At 41.6% G+C, this 17,314-nt stretch overlaps 1 protein-coding gene across 5 annotated transcripts in view; it reads left to right on the forward strand.

Moving 5' to 3' along the window:
* Positions 1-17,314, forward strand: part of SCUBE1 (signal peptide, CUB domain and EGF like domain containing 1) — a 218,770-nt gene that overhangs the window by 177,816 nt on the left and 23,640 nt on the right. For all 5 annotated transcript variants that reach the window (XM_075112945.1, XM_075112937.1, XM_075112954.1 and 2 more), the window contains 4 exons: positions 6,891-7,007; positions 11,762-11,884; positions 15,296-15,415; positions 17,033-17,125. In XM_075112945.1, coding sequence (XP_074969046.1) covers positions 6,891-7,007; positions 11,762-11,884; positions 15,296-15,415; positions 17,033-17,125 — 453 coding nt within the window. The remainder of the gene's footprint in view (positions 1-6,890; positions 7,008-11,761; positions 11,885-15,295; positions 15,416-17,032; positions 17,126-17,314) is intronic.

The following is a 17,314-nucleotide window of genomic DNA, read 5'->3' on the forward strand; positions in this document are numbered from 1 at the left end:
GAATTTCTGAAATACAAGATGTGACTATGCTACTTAGGCACTTACTTGCACATTAAAAGTACAGCAATTAATGCCAGATCTGTTTTTTCTGCAGGTCATTAGTATGTTATTAACAATTAAGTCTCAGCAACAAGTTGACTTGATTGCAACTCAGTAGTGCGGTGGGAAGTCTAAATGGGTGTGGTTTTTCAATTACTGTTAAAGGTTTGGGGTTATGGCTTTTTTTTTCCCTTCCCTTTGTGTTAGCCTGCTCCAGAAGCGCTCAGTGGGAAGGTAATGAAGTAGAAGGTTTGTACATTACTACATCTTTCCATGCTTCCTTTTCATTGGTTTTATTATTGTAGACTTTGAAACATAAGGAGAAGTTAGCTATAAGCCATTCCTTCTGGTGTTGGATGTGTATTAAAGAGTTACGTTCTCAGATGGAGGATGCATTTTTACTAACTGTGAACAGGGGTAAGTCACTGTGGATCAGAAAACGTGAGATGTGGTGAAAACCCCATCATATGGCTGCTGTAGCAAAATAATACCTTTCCCAATACTGAATTTAAACCAGCATTTCTTGGAGAACATAGCTTGAATCATGACTCCCCGTGGTCCAGCAACCACTCAGATTAAGATATGTGGTTTCCCTAATGTCTGTCAAATATTGTTGGAAACCACGCTGGCTAGGCTGTAAGGTGAACAACATTACATGGGTGGTATCAGTTCCCTGCAGAAATCAGAGGGGAGAGGGGAAGACAGAAAATAACTTGCAGCCAAAATATGTATAAAAAAAGCATTAGTGTTTATTTTAAAAACATCATGTAACACTTCTTTAGAGTTTCTATGTATGTGTGCTTAATGAATGAGAAAAAGGAAAGGCTCTGTTTCTCAGAGGAGCCGATGACTTGGAAGCTGAGGAAAGTGAACACAAAACGTTCTGACGAGCCTTGAGTTTGGCTCGTGTGCATGATCAGTTCAGTGGGTTACTGCACACTGAGTCTGCATTTGGCCTGGGGGTTAAAAATAAAGCAAGAGTGTCTGAGATGGACAAAATAAAACTATGTATTGTAGACTTTGGCATTAGGAGAATGTGGTCATGTTAGGAGACAACCTCACTGTACTGAGCAGTGGCTTTGCTGTGCGCAGTGCAGTGGGGCACCTGGCCGTCGCTTCCAGCCTGGGGGTCAAACACTACTAGCGCATGAATCTGAAAACCATGGATTCCTTGCTGTGTACGTTCTTCACAGCACCGTGGGCAGCAGTTACGAGATACATACAAATCTTTGCAGCCATAATGAAGGTATACTTAAGCTAACTGGGAGGATTGGGAATGTATGGAGTCACGACTGTGATAGCATCTCAAAGTAATACTGTGATATTGTGACCATTTTTGACTGAAGTGATCTACCAGTATTCAAGCTGTCATGAGTCGCTTCCACTGATGAAGAAATTGATAGCAGAGATAGAGATTCCCTTTTTATTTTACTTTCTATTTCTAAGCAAAAAGTATTTATTTTCTATTTTATTTCTATTTGAAATAGTATGTTTAAATTTAATGTATATATGCAGTGATCTAGTGTATACTTCGTGTCTTGCCTTACTGAACACAGACAAATCAAATGTAAGGTGGGTTCTTTGCTTAATCATTAATTAATCTTTGCAGAATCATTGCAGTCTGTACTCTGTCCCTAATCCATGTTATAGCTTTTATTGATTGTCTTTGAGCCCCTCCTGTCTTGTTCTCTGTAGCACAAATAGCACCATCAGATAACAGTGATCTCCCATTGCCGTGTTTATTTTCAGGCCACATGAAAACTACTCCAAGCAGCAAGATCAAACTCTTATTCAAGCATCCTATGTGGCCTGTGTTTTGGAAGAAAGCTTCCAGTTTCATAAATTAACATGGTTGCTTAATGTATGTCTCAGAGAAAAACTGTCATGATGACCATTAGTTTTCTCTAACCAATTTCTTCACTTGTTATTAATATTAACAAACAAAATTATATTAAGGGTGAAAGAGGGGGAAATTACTATTTTTTCAATAAACTTTTATGTCAGATTGGGCAAATTAGGCATCAAATTGTTCAGTTCTATAACCACAGCCCCGAAATCACACGTGTGCCTCTGTGGGTGTATTTTGCACGTGTACATTCTGTCAGGGAGTCATAGCAGTTTCTACATCAGTTTGCAGTCCTCAAAACATAAAAACAGTGCTGTTTACCAGCCTCACCTGTATATGTTTAGTGTTGAGCTGCTTTCTTGAAATGCTAATGTTTTTTGGGAAATGTCCTGCATTGCACTTTAATTTCCTGATCATTGGTTTCTCTTAATTACTCTGAAATTTATTTTAGAGAAGAAAACAATGACAATCAAGAATACAGGGAACTGCATTTGAGGACTGGAAGCAGAGTACAGAAAGGAGCCTTTCACTTCAGAGCTGCTGGTAGGAATCCAGCTCAGTTTCAAACTTAGCAAAAATCATCACTGTGTGATGGCTTCTTGGTGCCCTGCGCTCCACGTCCACAAATGAGTCAGTGTCCACATCACACAAACCACCAGAACAATTGGTGCTACTGTAATTGGGAGTCTACTGGCAGCATCAGTGGAAAGGGCAGGGACTTGAATGAGCATGGAAAATGAGCTGCTTTCTCCCTTCTCACTCAGGTCACCTTTGAGACACATCTGTGTGAGGGAACTTAGAAGAAATTCGATCTGCGGTAGCTCCCTTCTGGAGATAGATGGAAGGCTTTCTTTTCCAGTACTGACAATCTGACACCCACTAACAAACATTATATTCAAGAAAAATAAAGATCATTATGGGATCATTTCATGTGTGAAAGCATGAACTAAAAAAAAGATGCTAAGTATGACTGAAAAATTAACAGTAAAACCCAAATGCTGACTTGAAATAATAGGAACAGAGCCAAACAAACATTATCAAGCATGACTGCCATTGGCAACAATTGCTTTCCTCAAAAACACAGGGAAATCCTGCTCGTTTATTAAATGGTTGAACAATCTCTTCGCATTGAATCCCTTCTAAGCAAAAATAAAGCAGTGCTTCCACTGTTCAAACATTCTCTTTGGAGATGAGAACGTTGATTGATAGAAGAGATGTTGGACTTTATTCAGCCTGAGATGATGCCTTGATGTCATGGAAACAGAGACTGGAAGGAGAGCTCTCAGTAGCACAGGACACCACAAAGAGGGTGCTGGGACTGCCAGTGTGCACGTGAATCAGTGTGGAGGTTGGAAGGGACCTCTGGAGGTCGTCTGCTCCGACCCCTGAACTCGGCACTTCCACTGAGTCATCTCCTGTGAAGTAGGGAGTTCCTTGTCTTAGAACATATATGCTACCATTAGTAATCATAAAAAAAATCTGCCTCTGGCAGGATACTGGTCCTGTACTGCCAGAGATGAATTTAGCCTCACAGTTCCTATACGCTTCAAACAGTTAAGCTGTGAAGACATCTCCTAATAGGCTGAAATGACACAACTGCATATTACAGGGGTGAAAGTGATATGAATTCTTGACTAAGTGAAAGTAAAACGAAAGTGTTTGATGTCAAGTAAGTGCATTACCAAATCTGAAATTTTTCTGAAGCAGCTTGGGCTGTTTGTGAATTCATGCCAAATTCAACTAAAGAAAGAATAGAAATTTCAACCTCAAGTTGGAGTTTTCCACTGCAGTTCCTTGAAAACAAAACGTTTTGACTTTCATGGTAAAACATTTCAAATATTTTAATTTAAATAACTTTAAATTGTTTTAAGAGCACCTCAGACCCAGAAAGTTAATATCTCAGTATTTATTTCAGTGGTCTGAAGGGGGAAATTTAGAGTGACCCAATACAAAAACGTGTGTGAGTTTGAGTTTGTACATGTGTTGGGGCAGGGGATGACCCCAAAACTGAAAAGGAAATTATTTGTCCTCAGTTCTCTAGCTGTAACCTGCCACGTCTCTGCTTTTGTAATTTTGAGCTTCTCTTCAGGAGATAGTGCTACCATATTGTGTAGTGTTGTTTGTACAGAGGAGACAAGATTTAGATACCTACGTTGGTTCCCAGTTGTGGGATAAGCAGGATTTGAAACCCAGGGCTGTGAAGGTGAAAACCAGGTGTCACTCCCAGCTCCTCAGTCTCCTATGAGATATACCTGCGTCGTGAGGGTGGGGAGAAACAAACACATCCTTTCAGAGTAAATATGGAGAAGTATTGTGGCGCACCACAAAGGTGTGATGGCCAACTTCAAAGTTTCTGGGAGCCAGGGAATAACAGCGCCCAGAACACAGATTTCACAGTTTAAAAAAAAAAGAAGTGCGAGATGATTTCAGCATCCTGCATCACACCACCAGTTTCTTTTAGTGAAGAGTATGCGGTGCATATTTTTCCCTTTTCTATGACCAGTGCTGAATTCCTCAGGGGACTGGTGATTCTGCAGATACGGTGCTGTGGAAAGCTCAGCTAGGCAGTGCCTAGCCCTACCCTCCACAGGCAAGGAGGAGAGGGGGCCACAGGGCTTGTTGTTAAGCAAGGGAAAATCTGCGCAGAGGCTTTCTGCATTCGATCAGCGAAAGCGAGATGCTGAATTCTGCAGAGGTCGAATTTATGAGAACAGCAGCAAGAGGTGGGATGAGGGGCTTAAATGGTGAAAAAGCTTTTAATAGCAGTCATTGCATTATAATAAAAGTGTTTGTTTCGGCGTCTCTGCCAGCCAGTGTAAGCAATATAAGTTTACGAGTAGCTAATACTTTGTGTAATAGAAATGCATTTGTCCGTCATGAGTGCCTGTTACTTGGCAAGCAGATGACTGGTCATATTGTTATACAGACTGTTGTCTCCATAGGCAAAGAAGGGTATGCATCCTTCTTAACATAAAGAAAAACCTGTAAAGGCCTAAGCCATAATACGTAACAATGCAAAGCAGTATGTGTGAAAGCAACGCGTAAACCCCATTGACTCAACTAGATCAGGATAAGATCACTATTGAGAAATATGAAGTTATTTTTGAAAAAGAGCCTTCCAAGGTAAGTCAGAGGCCAGAAAATGAACTGCTTTTGTAAATTTCCTGCAACACCATGTAGCGAGCAAGGTTACACATGAATGAAACCATGATGTATGATTTGGCTTCTTATGCATTAAAAATCCTTTAAAACTGTAACTGCAGTGTTCATTCCCAAATGATTTTATTTTATGTATTTATTTAGAGAAAACTGAAACAGTTTGCCATTTGTGTATTCAAAAGCTGCATATTTCCAAGACTATAAAGGAAACCTTAAATTGCTTTCAGAACTCAAATAATGATATTTTAAAATGCATAGAAAATGCATTAAAATGAAATAGAATTTTAAAAGAGAAAATCTCAGTTGTCTGTTTTTGGCTACTTGATCATAACAAGTGATTGTAATGCACACATAAAACTGGATAGCATGGATTTTTGTTCACCATGTGTATTTCATTTTATGTTATGCATTTGTCTGAACAGTTGCTTTCCACGTTGTGAATTCTCTTTTGTATGAATGTTTTGAAGCACTTAAGATTGGAAATCAGAGAAAATTTAGCTGTTTACAACATTCTAAATTTGTGCATAAACTCTCACACGGATTTTGGGGTGTGTAGACACACACAAAATCTTGATTTTAATTTTTCATAGCTCTTGAAGTGAAGTATTTGCATTTATAGTTGCAGGATGAGACCTAGAAAGTTTCATTAAATATCAAAACTATATAAATAATACTTGGGTGTAGGAATTGGGTAGCATACCCTTAAGTATTGGTGAGTTTTCGTGTTCTTTCAAGCACTCACAGCTTCCTAAGCATGTACAACGTGAAAGTCCCAAGTTATATATAGTAATGGTGTTGCTCAGGTTCTGTTCTTAATAAGCAACTCCAGAAAGTGTGCAAGCCATTAGAGGAATACTATTCCATTCATTCATACCTCAGGAATAGTGGAGGAATGAGATTTGTTGAAATTGCCACTCTCAAATAATGCCCTTGTATTAATTTCTCTGACCTTTTAACAGAAAAATTAATCGCTGAAGAGGATTAAAAAAAAAAAACAACAATGGCTTGAGGATAAAATCCACTCAAAAGTGATGTTATTTTGCACACGTTGCTGTTTAAGGTACCTTTAACGTAACGGTTTTCAGCAAGTCCATTCCGTCATGACTGCTGTCAAATAAACCTTTATATCACCCTGCTCAGGAAAACCTTTGTACTGTCTTTAAAGCAATGTGCTGTTAATTGCTTTCTTCGTAGGTTGCTGGATGGAAGGGACTGTGTAAATATGGGTGGTCACATTAGTGACCAGTGATAATTAGAGATGCCTGGTGGGGAAGAGGTCAAATTTTCTTGAATTAGGTAGAATGTGGACTTGGGACTAAGATTTTCTGTATCTTAGGTGCAGCCCGTTCATTCCTGATACTGGCTTATTCTCAGGCACTCTTTTGCTTACCCGCAACTGCCACACAGTCTTGCATAGGCAGAGCAGACGTCTGTGAGTGCCCTGTCCTGGCGGGCAAGATGTCAGAGGAGTGGTCAGTGAAAGAGGGAATTACTTGATTCAACCCAAAACTTTTTTCCATTTTGCCACTAACCCTCCAAAATCTTAATAACCCCACAGCCCTGCTGGGTAAATATGATCAGAAGTTAAAGGTTGCCATCTAATGGTGAACATATATAATACAGTCTTCATGTTATTTCTTAAATTCTCTTTTCTTACCTTTCTCCTTGTACCTGCAAGTCCTTTCTTCATAAGGCACTAGAGGAACGAGACTGATATTTTATTCAGATTTGACCTGAGATGATACCTGATACTTCATCAGTAACAAGGTGTTGCAACCGAATGTGAAATTCAAGCCATTCAGTTTAACTGAATTCTAATTTCTTAATGTTTTTTCTATGAATTCAGATATAGATGAGTGTTCCTTCGAAAGGACCTGTGATCATACCTGCATCAACTACCCTGGAAGCTTTGAATGTCTGTGCCATAAAGGCTATACCTTGTACGGGCTGACGCACTGTGGAGGTTTGGAAACTGTTTTTATTATCTGTTTGTTTGTTTGCTGTGTGAACTGTTTACTGTGCCACACATTCTTTTAACTGAAGATTTTAGAACTGAAGAAGATAAGCCAATAAAGTTAAAATAAAGCTAAAATAGCATGAGCAGGGTGTGACTAAAATTTCAGCATCTCAAATTTGCTGAAGCATTGCCAGGAGAAGAACAGAAGTAAAAAACAAAGTCCGTGCATTTTTTGATGGTGGTGCGTAGCAGCCTCAGTACAGACGAGAAGCCTGCAGCTGTGACACCTGTATCCACTGCTGCATGGTTGCAGCCGTTCTTCCACAACCATCGCAAAGCAGCCTCGTGGCTGGGGTTCATCGCACTGTGCAGGGTAGTCTTCCTTCCAGACTTTACAAGTGCAGAGCACCAATCGGTACCTCCACAGGAGTGAGGTTAGTCACAACCGTATTTACAGCAGAAAGGCTTCAAATGATGGGTAACAAAGAGAATAGGAGAAGGATGTCAGTTTTACAAAGTTTACAAATTTTGGCTCTATTGGTATTTGTCCTTACCAGTCTGCAACACAAACTGCCTGTGACACTCACAACGGAAGGCTGTGGGGTACCTTCTTTCCACCTTCTGTGGAGCTATTTCAGCTCTTCAACCTTTTTTGGCACAACTGAAAAGAATTGGTGCTGTAATGTTTGGTTATATAGGAGAGGGATATTTTTAAGTGCATCATAGGGCAGTCTTACCACAATGACCAAATTAGACGTTCCGCTTCTACTTGATCAAGGCAGGAGAATTTCAGAGCACTCAAATTAAGTCCAGTGTTTGCCAGGGGTGACGCAGTACAAGACTGCCTGCCACCAGCCTGGCTAACACCCCCAGGTATTGCTGTGGTCTCCTGCCTGAATGTTTAATAAATGGGGTAGGTTTTGATTGTGTTCAGAACACTGGTCAAAAGGAAGCAAAGGGTTTTTTTGAGAGATTTGTTAAGTCCAAATTATGTTTTTAACCAATCAGGTCAGCATTACACAAACAAAAGTAACGAGAAAATTATAATAAAACCTGAAAGCCCTGAATCTAAATTACTTGTTAGAAAATACTGACACAAAAGAAACTCTCCATGCTATTTTTAAATTTAAAACTAAATGCTTTTCTTTAGTTAAATGGTGGTTAATAGCTAAGTATTTAATTTTTCAAATTATTCAGGATACAAACTAAGTAAAGCTTGCATCAAGCTAGAAACAAAGCTCTGACTTTACACCCACAAAATCTTTGAATTCAGGCCAGGTTCTGATCTGAGTCAGACTTAGCCCAGGGAAAGTATGTTAGAGGAATTGCTGAGAGCAGTGTGGGGCCCTAGCGGCTCTTAATTTGTGGAGCAGGCGTTGTGGTACATATTATATGCAAGAGTTGCCCTCTATGTATTCCTAAGTAAATCATGCTACAGACTGAGTAAAAAAGATATAGTTAAAGGCTCGTGTTGTTCCTGTTCCCATGTGATTTGGTTTGTGCTGTGCAAACTGATGTAGCAGAAACAGATGCTAGCTCCTCACTTGTCTGAGTGCTGAGTTCACCTGATTTTGGTAGGGATAACGTGAGACCCTACTACTGATATCTCTGTCTGGCTTCTCTTTGGGAGAAGGGCGTAGGAGGTGTATGTTAGTGTCTCTTGTACAGAGCAGGCTAACTAACAAATGCATTCACTCTATAGTAGGGGCAGGCAGGAAGAGGAGTCCATCTAAGGAAAGAGTTTGGAAAACGACTCCACTTGGGGGCAGTTCGGAAAGTAAAATCAGAGTCTGAAAGCTTTGGGGACCTGTGTGGGGTGTAGAGAGACTGATCTTCAGTTTCACTGTTAATTCCTTAATGACTTTATGTATTAATTTAGGGAAAGCCTCAAAGTTTGGGGTTCACAATCAGTCTTTAAATAATCTTCAGCCTCAGTTCAGCTTCAGTCTTTTAAATAAGACTGAAGTAGGACCAAAAATCTATCTAGAAATACTCAGTGCTGAACTTCAGACAAAAGCACAACCAGATCCAAACCTCCTGCATTTTTGCATAATGGGCATATCCAAAATCCCAGCTCTGAATCCAGACTTGTCCAGGCCTTGAGCTTTGCTGCTCAGGCCTATCATTAGTTTTAGTCAGCCCCTGGAGAGCGATGTTTACAGTGGAACAAATAACTCGCCCTGGCTGCCATCCATGTGGCACTGAGCAGAAGTCAAAACTAGGGAGAAATAATGAGAACCTTCAAAAAGAATTGGTGCAAGCTTGCCTCTTAATAAGCTTTCTCTCCATCTTGCTTCCCCTCTTCTAGTAACTAATAAACTAATAAACTACGTGGCAGTGTCCGTGTTCTGGGCCTTCCATGCTGAGGGGCAATCCTTGTTGCTCTCTCTGGGATCCTTTTCATGACACTTCTTGTAATATAAGTTGTGTATCGTAAGGGAATCTTTTAGAAGGAGAGTGCTAGCACTTGCACCACCTGTTTATGTAAAGGTGGCATACACTGGCAGTATATATTGCCTCATTAAATGGCCTTAGGAGAGTCAGTAGGATCTGCAGGACTGTTCAACACCTTTGGGAATTTGGCTGCTTCTTCAGGAGCTTGGTTCTGGGCTGAGGTACTTGACAGCATGAGCTTGTGTTTGAACAGTTTGGCCAGAGCTCAGTGGCAGGAGCACTGTGGACTAAATGTATGTTTTGAAGTATGGGTTAGCAAGCAGCTCCCCCTGTTGCACTCAGCAGGAGCCTGGCTACTATGTACAAAATCTCCCAGAAAAAGTTTTTGCTCCCATCGAGAGCTCCAAGATGCCAGAGGAAGATTTGGATAATATATATAGGCCTGCATTTCTTAATCAGTGCAGGACCTAAGTGCGTGCTCAAGCCCAAATCCTCATTAGCACCACCTCCTACCTGTACCTCACCCTCTGGCTTCCCATGGGGTCACTGGGCCTCAAAACTGGTGCCTGGGGAGAACTTGCTTGAACTCAGACTGTGTTCCTGCACACCACATGGATTTACACAGTGCCAAGCGCATGGCAATCTGAGTTCAATCTTAGGCTCAGGCGTAGTTTGGAAAGGCGGTTAGACACTCAGCCTTGACCCTTTATGGCCAGATCTCCCTTAGAAACACATTAAGTGACAATTTTCTTTCTACAGTTACATTTTGAGGCCTACCATTAAGCCAGAGTATTAGCAATTCAGTATATCCACTGTTGATTTGGTGTCATTCTAGCTCATTTGATCATGTGCCAAAAGGTGCAACCTACATGCCTTGTGAAAGTCTGTTACAGTAATGCCGCTGTTTTAGCAAGCAGATGGATACCTGCGTTTGAAGGGCAGAAACCCCTTGTTTAGGTTAGTGAAGTACCTAAAATATGGGGCTGTGGTCCATAACAAGGGCTTTTACGTTGTGGCTGTACTAGTAAATCAAGAGTCTGGAGCAGCAATGTGCAACTGATGGGTCACTGATGCCATATCACAGTTTTGGCCTGTGCCATCTAGAGTCCCAAATGTGCCTGAGCGTGAGGCAGAGGCGAGTACATGGCAGCACAACTCTTGTTGAGCATGATGGATAATCATCCTTTCTGATGGAGGGAGGGGAGGGGAGGGGAGGGGAGGGGAGGGGAGGAGAGGGGAGGGGAGGGGAGGGGAGGGGAGGGGAGGGGAGGGGAGGGGAGGGGAGGGGAGGAGAGGAGAGGAGAGAGGAGAGAGGAGAGGAGAGGAGAGGAGAGGAGAGGAGAGGAGAGGAGAGGAGAGGAGAGGAGAGGAGAGGAGAGGAGAGGAGAGGAGAGGAGAGGAGAGGAGAGGAGAGGAGAGGAGAGGAGAGGAGAGGAGAGGAGAGGGGAGGAGAGGAGAGGAGAGGAGAGGAGAGGAGAGGAGAGGAGAGGAGAGGAGAGGAGAGGAGAGGAGAGGAGAGGAGAGGAGAGGAGAGGAGAGGAGAGGAGAGGAGAGGAGAGGAGAGGAGAGGAGAGGAGAGGAGAGGAGAGGAGAGGAGAGGAGAGGAGAGGAGAGGAGAGGAGAGGAGAGGAGAGGAGAGGAGAGGAGAGGAGAGGAGAGGAGAGGAGAGAGCAGCCATGTCAGCACGAGTATATAAATGCTGATTGCCTACACTAAGAAGCTTATACCTCATATTGACTAAATGCTTTTCTAATGTATCTAAAGGTGAAAGATTTTATGTGGAACATCACTGATAAATATCTGATAATTGATTTGCCTTCTTGCAAGCTCTTACCTTTCATTTTTATCTGAGGAGTAGAAGACTAAATAAACTACATTTCAGCTGCTAGGTTCCTATCAAATATATATTTTCCTCCATCTGAATAATTTCTAAAAGCAAACTCTGTGAATCACTATGGAGAATTTCTCTCCTTGTTATGCACAAGTGATTGAATCCCACACACCTTACAGATGTTTATGCCTTGGACATTTTTCTATATAATGCAATATACTTTATTGTCCAGATGCTGCAGAGACTTTCGAGCATGTTTTGTATCTTGTGGGTACTTCCAAGATTTCAGTGTAACTAGTCTTGGCAAGTAAATTGTATCATACGCATACATCTCTGCAAGAGTAGGAGCTAAGCATGTGTCTAAGGACAAATACATTCAATGTACATAAAATTGTCTGACGTGAGTATTGTCTGAATTTATACATGTTTATATAGACCAAAATATAAAAGATATAGTAGAAAACAAAGCATCTTAATGCACAGTATATGGGTGCACACATGGTTAATACTCTTCTCAACTTTAACTACATTTCAGATATTGATGAATGCAGCATCAGCAACGGTAGCTGTGACTATGGGTGTCTTAATACAATGGGGAGCTATGAGTGTGTCTGTCCACCTGGAAAGAAATTGCACTGGAATAAAAAGGACTGTGTTGGTAAGTGTGGGAGACTGACTCAGAGATAACTGTGGTGATGCTCCTGTTCTCCAGGAGGGTATAAAAGCGTGTGGTTTTGTCTGAGGGATGCTGCATTTTCATAATACAGATCCCCAGATTCATTTCAGCCTTTAATATCTGGCTGTCCATGGACTAGGATATAACTACAGGTGGATTAGGGAATGGGCAATATGTTGTATTTTATTTGTGTTGATTTTTTTAAAATTTTGTGAGTCTGTTCACACAAATCTAAGTCTTCCTACATTATTATTTTATGTATTTTATAGTTTTCTCCTTTTCTTTTTTGTCCCTTGACATCCATCTCTATGACCTCAGATCTAACTCTGTTTCCCTCTAAGAGTCATTTCAAATACTCAAAATATTTAACTGTTTACAAACAGCACGTGGTATGCAGGTTATTATCTACATTCACAGCACCATACCCCAATTTTTCAAGTTATCACCAAAGGTATCTTGTTTAATATAAAGCACTGACGATAACTGTGTCAGGAGTATTCATTGTAATGAGCACTATTCCTGACACCACTAAAATGATGGTACTTGCTGGTAGTGCCACGTACGTTGTGGCAAATCCGAACATCTGTTCCAGTCATCGTTCTTGTGTATCCTTTAAGTAGATGACATATTTTTTCCTGGCATCTGATTTTAAACACAGCAAATCTTGGCCATGGCTACAGCTATTCAAAGTATTTTCTGTGAGATTTTAATTCCATTTTCATGTTTTTTAATGGGAAAAGTATACCTTAGGTCTTGCATAGTCAAATTTAGGTTGTGGGGTTTTGTTTGGTTGGTTTTGTTTGTTTGAGTCTCATAGATACATTTGGCAGTGATGCCTACTACTGAACTCGGAGGAAAACAGAACAATAAAGGGGGATATTACTTAAGAGAATCTCTGCACATATTGAGGGAAAACACTGTAGTCTGGAGTAGAGAGTACGGCACCGGCCTCTTGCATAATCACACAATTATGGCATTTTTCCACTTACATGGATACAGCAGTATGGAAAGCATTTTATAGTCAAGATGAGGGAAGGGAGGTGTCAAGTTGGGTTTCAGCCTTTGCCACCGACTGTCTTCTTAACCACAGCCAACTACCTCATTTTTCCCACTTAGCTTTACATAAATTACCTTCACCGCTATATAGCAAACAAGTACTATAGGAGTAGGAAACGGTTAACTCTGGTTTTTTCAGTTATCCCCCAGGTCTCCCTTGCAATGTACCAGTCAGTCCTCTGGAAAGGAATTTGTAAATTTAGCAGGGACTAACAGTTTTTGAGGTCTGGTATATAGCTAGACCACAAAAGTCTTGTGCTATATTCCCTCAACCTATAAGAATACTGTTCCCATGGTAAGAGACTGTACCAAGAATATTTTCCTAGTTGTAAATTTCATTTGTAATACTCAGTTGGAAGATGGAAAATAGAACAACCTTCTATGTTGATATACACTATTTTATTTGATGAATTTGATGAGGCTTAAAATGAGTGTCATCTCCCTGCTGATCACCTGCCTTTATTACCAACGCTGTTTAGAGGAAACTGTGTTCTACATTGTTATAAAAGCACAATAAAAAGGAGGAAATGATATCTAATGATCCTGAATGGCACATGATTTGCAGACACTTTCAGTAACAAAATCCTCCTTCGCTCACCAAAGATACTTTGAGCTTCTGTTGTCTCCTCAGTCCAAAGAAATAATTTCTTTATAAACATCACCAAAGTAACATAAAAGGCCTTAGGAGGGAGGGAGGTGGCGGGTGATTATTCCCATACTTTAGATGCAAATATCAGGCGTGTTCAAGGGCCTTGTATATTTTATATTTGACCACTAGTGAGGCCAGGAATACAACCCATCTGGCAGCTGCTGGGACCCCTCCTCTGCACTCAAGCCAAGCCAGGCAAGGCTCATTCCAGCTACCACATTTGAATTGGTCTGTTTCATCCCAGCTTTACTGGGCTCTTCCCAAACCCTGGCAGACCCAAACCAGTCTGACTGCTTCCTACTGGACTCGGGTGCTGCAGCTCTGTTCTCCCCCCTGCCTTGGTGTAGTTCAGTGGTGAGCTGAGGGGTAGGAAAAATGACATCTGCAGTAGCACAGCCAGCCATGAGAAAAAGAAAAGTCAGCGAAGTCCATCTGGTAAGGTGAGCATGTTTGGAAGAAAGAGCAAGGAACAGTCAGAAAAAAAGCATGTGTACCTGAACAGGTGTTTTTACGGTACTGAAGCAAGAACTGCTCTACAGACGTCTGGCTGACATTTAACCAGCTGATGCAGTATGAAATATCTGCTTGAAGAGGTGCCCAGCTGCACTTGGCCAGCAGTCAGTGCAGAGGTTAAACCTCTGGGGAACGGAGGGAAGCAGTGAGGCTGCCTCAGCGCAAGTAGTGATGGCAGCTGCCGGCTGCAGCCGAGAATGAACCCTGTTGTTTGTGTGGAGAAAGATGTACCTAAGTTACACGTCAGTCTCAAAAGATGTCCAATTAAAATTATTTTAAATTAAAATTATGCAGGAGTGTAATTATCAGTAGCATACCATCATCTCAGGCTGAAGCAGAGACTGGTCCAATGATTCGTAACAACTCTATGTAGCTTCAGGTAAAACACAAGCCATCCCTTACCCAAATATGAAGAGCAGCTTGTGAAACCTGCAGGATACTCTGTCTTCATCCTTCCATGAAGCCAAGAGAGAAGCTGGATATTTCCATTGCGCAAGCTGCAATGTGCCTCGCACAGTGGGCGCTGATGAGAAATGTCTATGTTTGTTACAGTGTCCCTTCCAGCATTGCCTGGGGCATTTTGGCAGTGGCTGAAAGGACCATCCATCCTCATCCCAGCATGTCCTGCCTCACCTCTGCCTGGCTGGGAAGTTTTCTACTTCCAGAAGCTTGAGCATGGAGCTGTAATTAAAAAGTCTGCAAGATAAGCAGATCTTTTTGAGGGTAACTCCTGTGTGTGGTGTGGTACTTTGCCTGTTAAACCAGAGAGCTGTGCCTCCAAAAGTGGGGAACGGACATCTCAGGTCATTAGTATTACCTGCTGCTTCTGTGACCAAGTTGTGCACACAGAATTGTGCTCATAATTAGAGAGACACCTGCCTTTCAGAGCGCAGATCTGGACCTGAACAGTCTCAAAGTGGAGGACAGGAGGGGAAGACTGATGTAGAGTTTAAGTCTAAAAATGTGAAGGAGTTTCCTTGCCAGTCCAAGCTCAAGATCCAGATACTCTCTCCCTATTATGTGCTTATCTCAGAAATGCCTGGGCCTGTGGTTTTGCTTTGTTGCCACTTCTACTTTTCCTCACCACTGTAAGCAAGAGGATACACAAAGTTCTGGGCTGGGCAGTGCCTGACTTCTTTCATTTTTCTTTTCTTTTTTTTTTTTTTCCTCCTCAGAGATGGTGAAATGCCTCCCAAATGCCAAACCAGCTCCCAAGGCTCAGCTAGTGTGTAGTAAAACAGGAGGCATAGAGAGCTGCTTCCTGTCATGCCCATCGAACGCTCTTTTTGTTCCAGGTTTGTACAAAATATTTGTCCTCTTAAGTCTAGAATATGACTTGATTTTTTTCTCTGCTAATGTATTCACGACTCTTGCATTCAGTTTTTCTTATGGACAACTGTAAATGAGCAAAACACCATTACGAATTAAATTGAGGCAACATGCACACCATTAAATACAAAAAGAGCTGTCAGTTGCATTAGATGTTCGGCCCTTAGTTGTTTAATTTGGGATACCATTTGGGGGGAAAAATTTTTAACAAAAATCTGAGACACGCAACTACCTTAACCAAGTGGTGCAAAAGAAAAATTTTCATATATTAAACTGCAATGTCAAAAGTGGGGGGAAAACTGAACAGTAGATTTCAGTGAATTCCTGCTAATCTTTAGTAACATGTTTTTCAATGAGTCGAGTCCCCTGTGCCATCCAGGCATCTGCTTAAAATCACGGACTCTGCATCATGGCCTGAAATACCCTGTGATTGTGTGATTGAGCAGGAGCAGAAATGACTCCCAAAGCGGAGGGTTCCCTTGAGAGGAGCTCAGCTTAGGGAGCACAATGTGAGGCAGGGGCAGGAGAGGAGGCATGGGACATGTTGAGCAATTTAACATTGCAGCTGCCACAGCGCATGATCAAGCTCCCACACCAGCCAGGGTAGCGTAAAACTTCCACCAGCTCAGCCAGTGGAGCAAAGGATGACATAGTAACAGCTTTAAACCTGTCTTACTGTCTCATAAGAAATGGATACAACGAAATCTGTCTCAGGAGGCTTTATGGAAAACACATCTCTCTGTATTAGTTGCTGGCAGTTGCTGGGTTTTAATAAATTTTGTTGGTAATTGTTCAGCTCAGTGTTATTTATAGAAATTCAGGCATGGTTGTTTTTAGAAACTCAGGCATCTTATCTCTCCCCCCCCCCCCCTTTTTTTTTATTTGCTACGTGTAATTTTCATCTACACAGTTTTGCAGGGCAGGTGGGGCAGGGGGTTGCTATTACTTTTTCATATATGTTCAGGTCCTGACACAGGATTATTTTCCACAAGGGTGTCTACTTTTCATGTTAGTCCTGGCATTATATGTGGTAGAGCTATTCACACTTCATTTTCAATTTAGCAGAGATTACTGGAACCGTGCGTTTATCTAATTTGTATGCATCAATACACAGTTTTATCTGTGCTGTATGTAAACCCTGTTACGGTTCTGAGTATGTTATGTTTTGTTTCTGCCAATAAATTCTGCCAGAGTCTGAAGCTAAAATTATTACTAAAATAATGTGGTTTATTTTTTTAATTATAGAGATGATCAAAGCACAAGGACTGTGCCATGGACAAGCACAAAATATTTTATACTTGTGCACCATGGAATTATTTACAGCTAACCTCATGCAAAATTGTTTATAAAATTTAACATTTCAGTACTGGAAGAAACAAAACTTGTAGTCAACACTGTGAAGCAGTAGCCTTTGGCAACTACTTCAGCCATCTAAATCCAAGTTCAGCACTTAAAATATCTCCTTCTTTAGCAGCACTAATAAGTTTGTTGAAGCACCAAATGTTAATGCTGGGGGCAACGAGGGGAGCAGATGCTCTGTGAGGCTGTGGCCACATGTGCTGACTCTGCGTTCTGCCCCGCAGATTCGGAGAACAGCTACACGCTGAGCTGTGGCATTCCCGTCCAGCAAGCCAAGGCTCAGCAGAAACGCAACGCAACCCTGCCCAGCTGCGCAGGTAGGTGCTCTTCTGCTCGCCCGGGCTTTAGTGTCTAGGAGGCAGGTGACGAGGTTCCCCCAGACAAGCTCTCAAGTTACACAAGGCCAGAATTAAGGTAGCCTGTGTTTCATCATGCACACACTCACTTTTCTGCAGCCTCTCCTTGAGGGCTGGAGCATGCTTAGTTGCCCTCCAGTGTGACACTAT

The sequence above is a fragment of the Phalacrocorax aristotelis genome, chromosome 1 (assembly GCF_949628215.1).
Source record: "Phalacrocorax aristotelis chromosome 1, bGulAri2.1, whole genome shotgun sequence".
Classification (NCBI taxonomy): domain Eukaryota; kingdom Metazoa; phylum Chordata; class Aves; order Suliformes; family Phalacrocoracidae; genus Phalacrocorax; species Phalacrocorax aristotelis.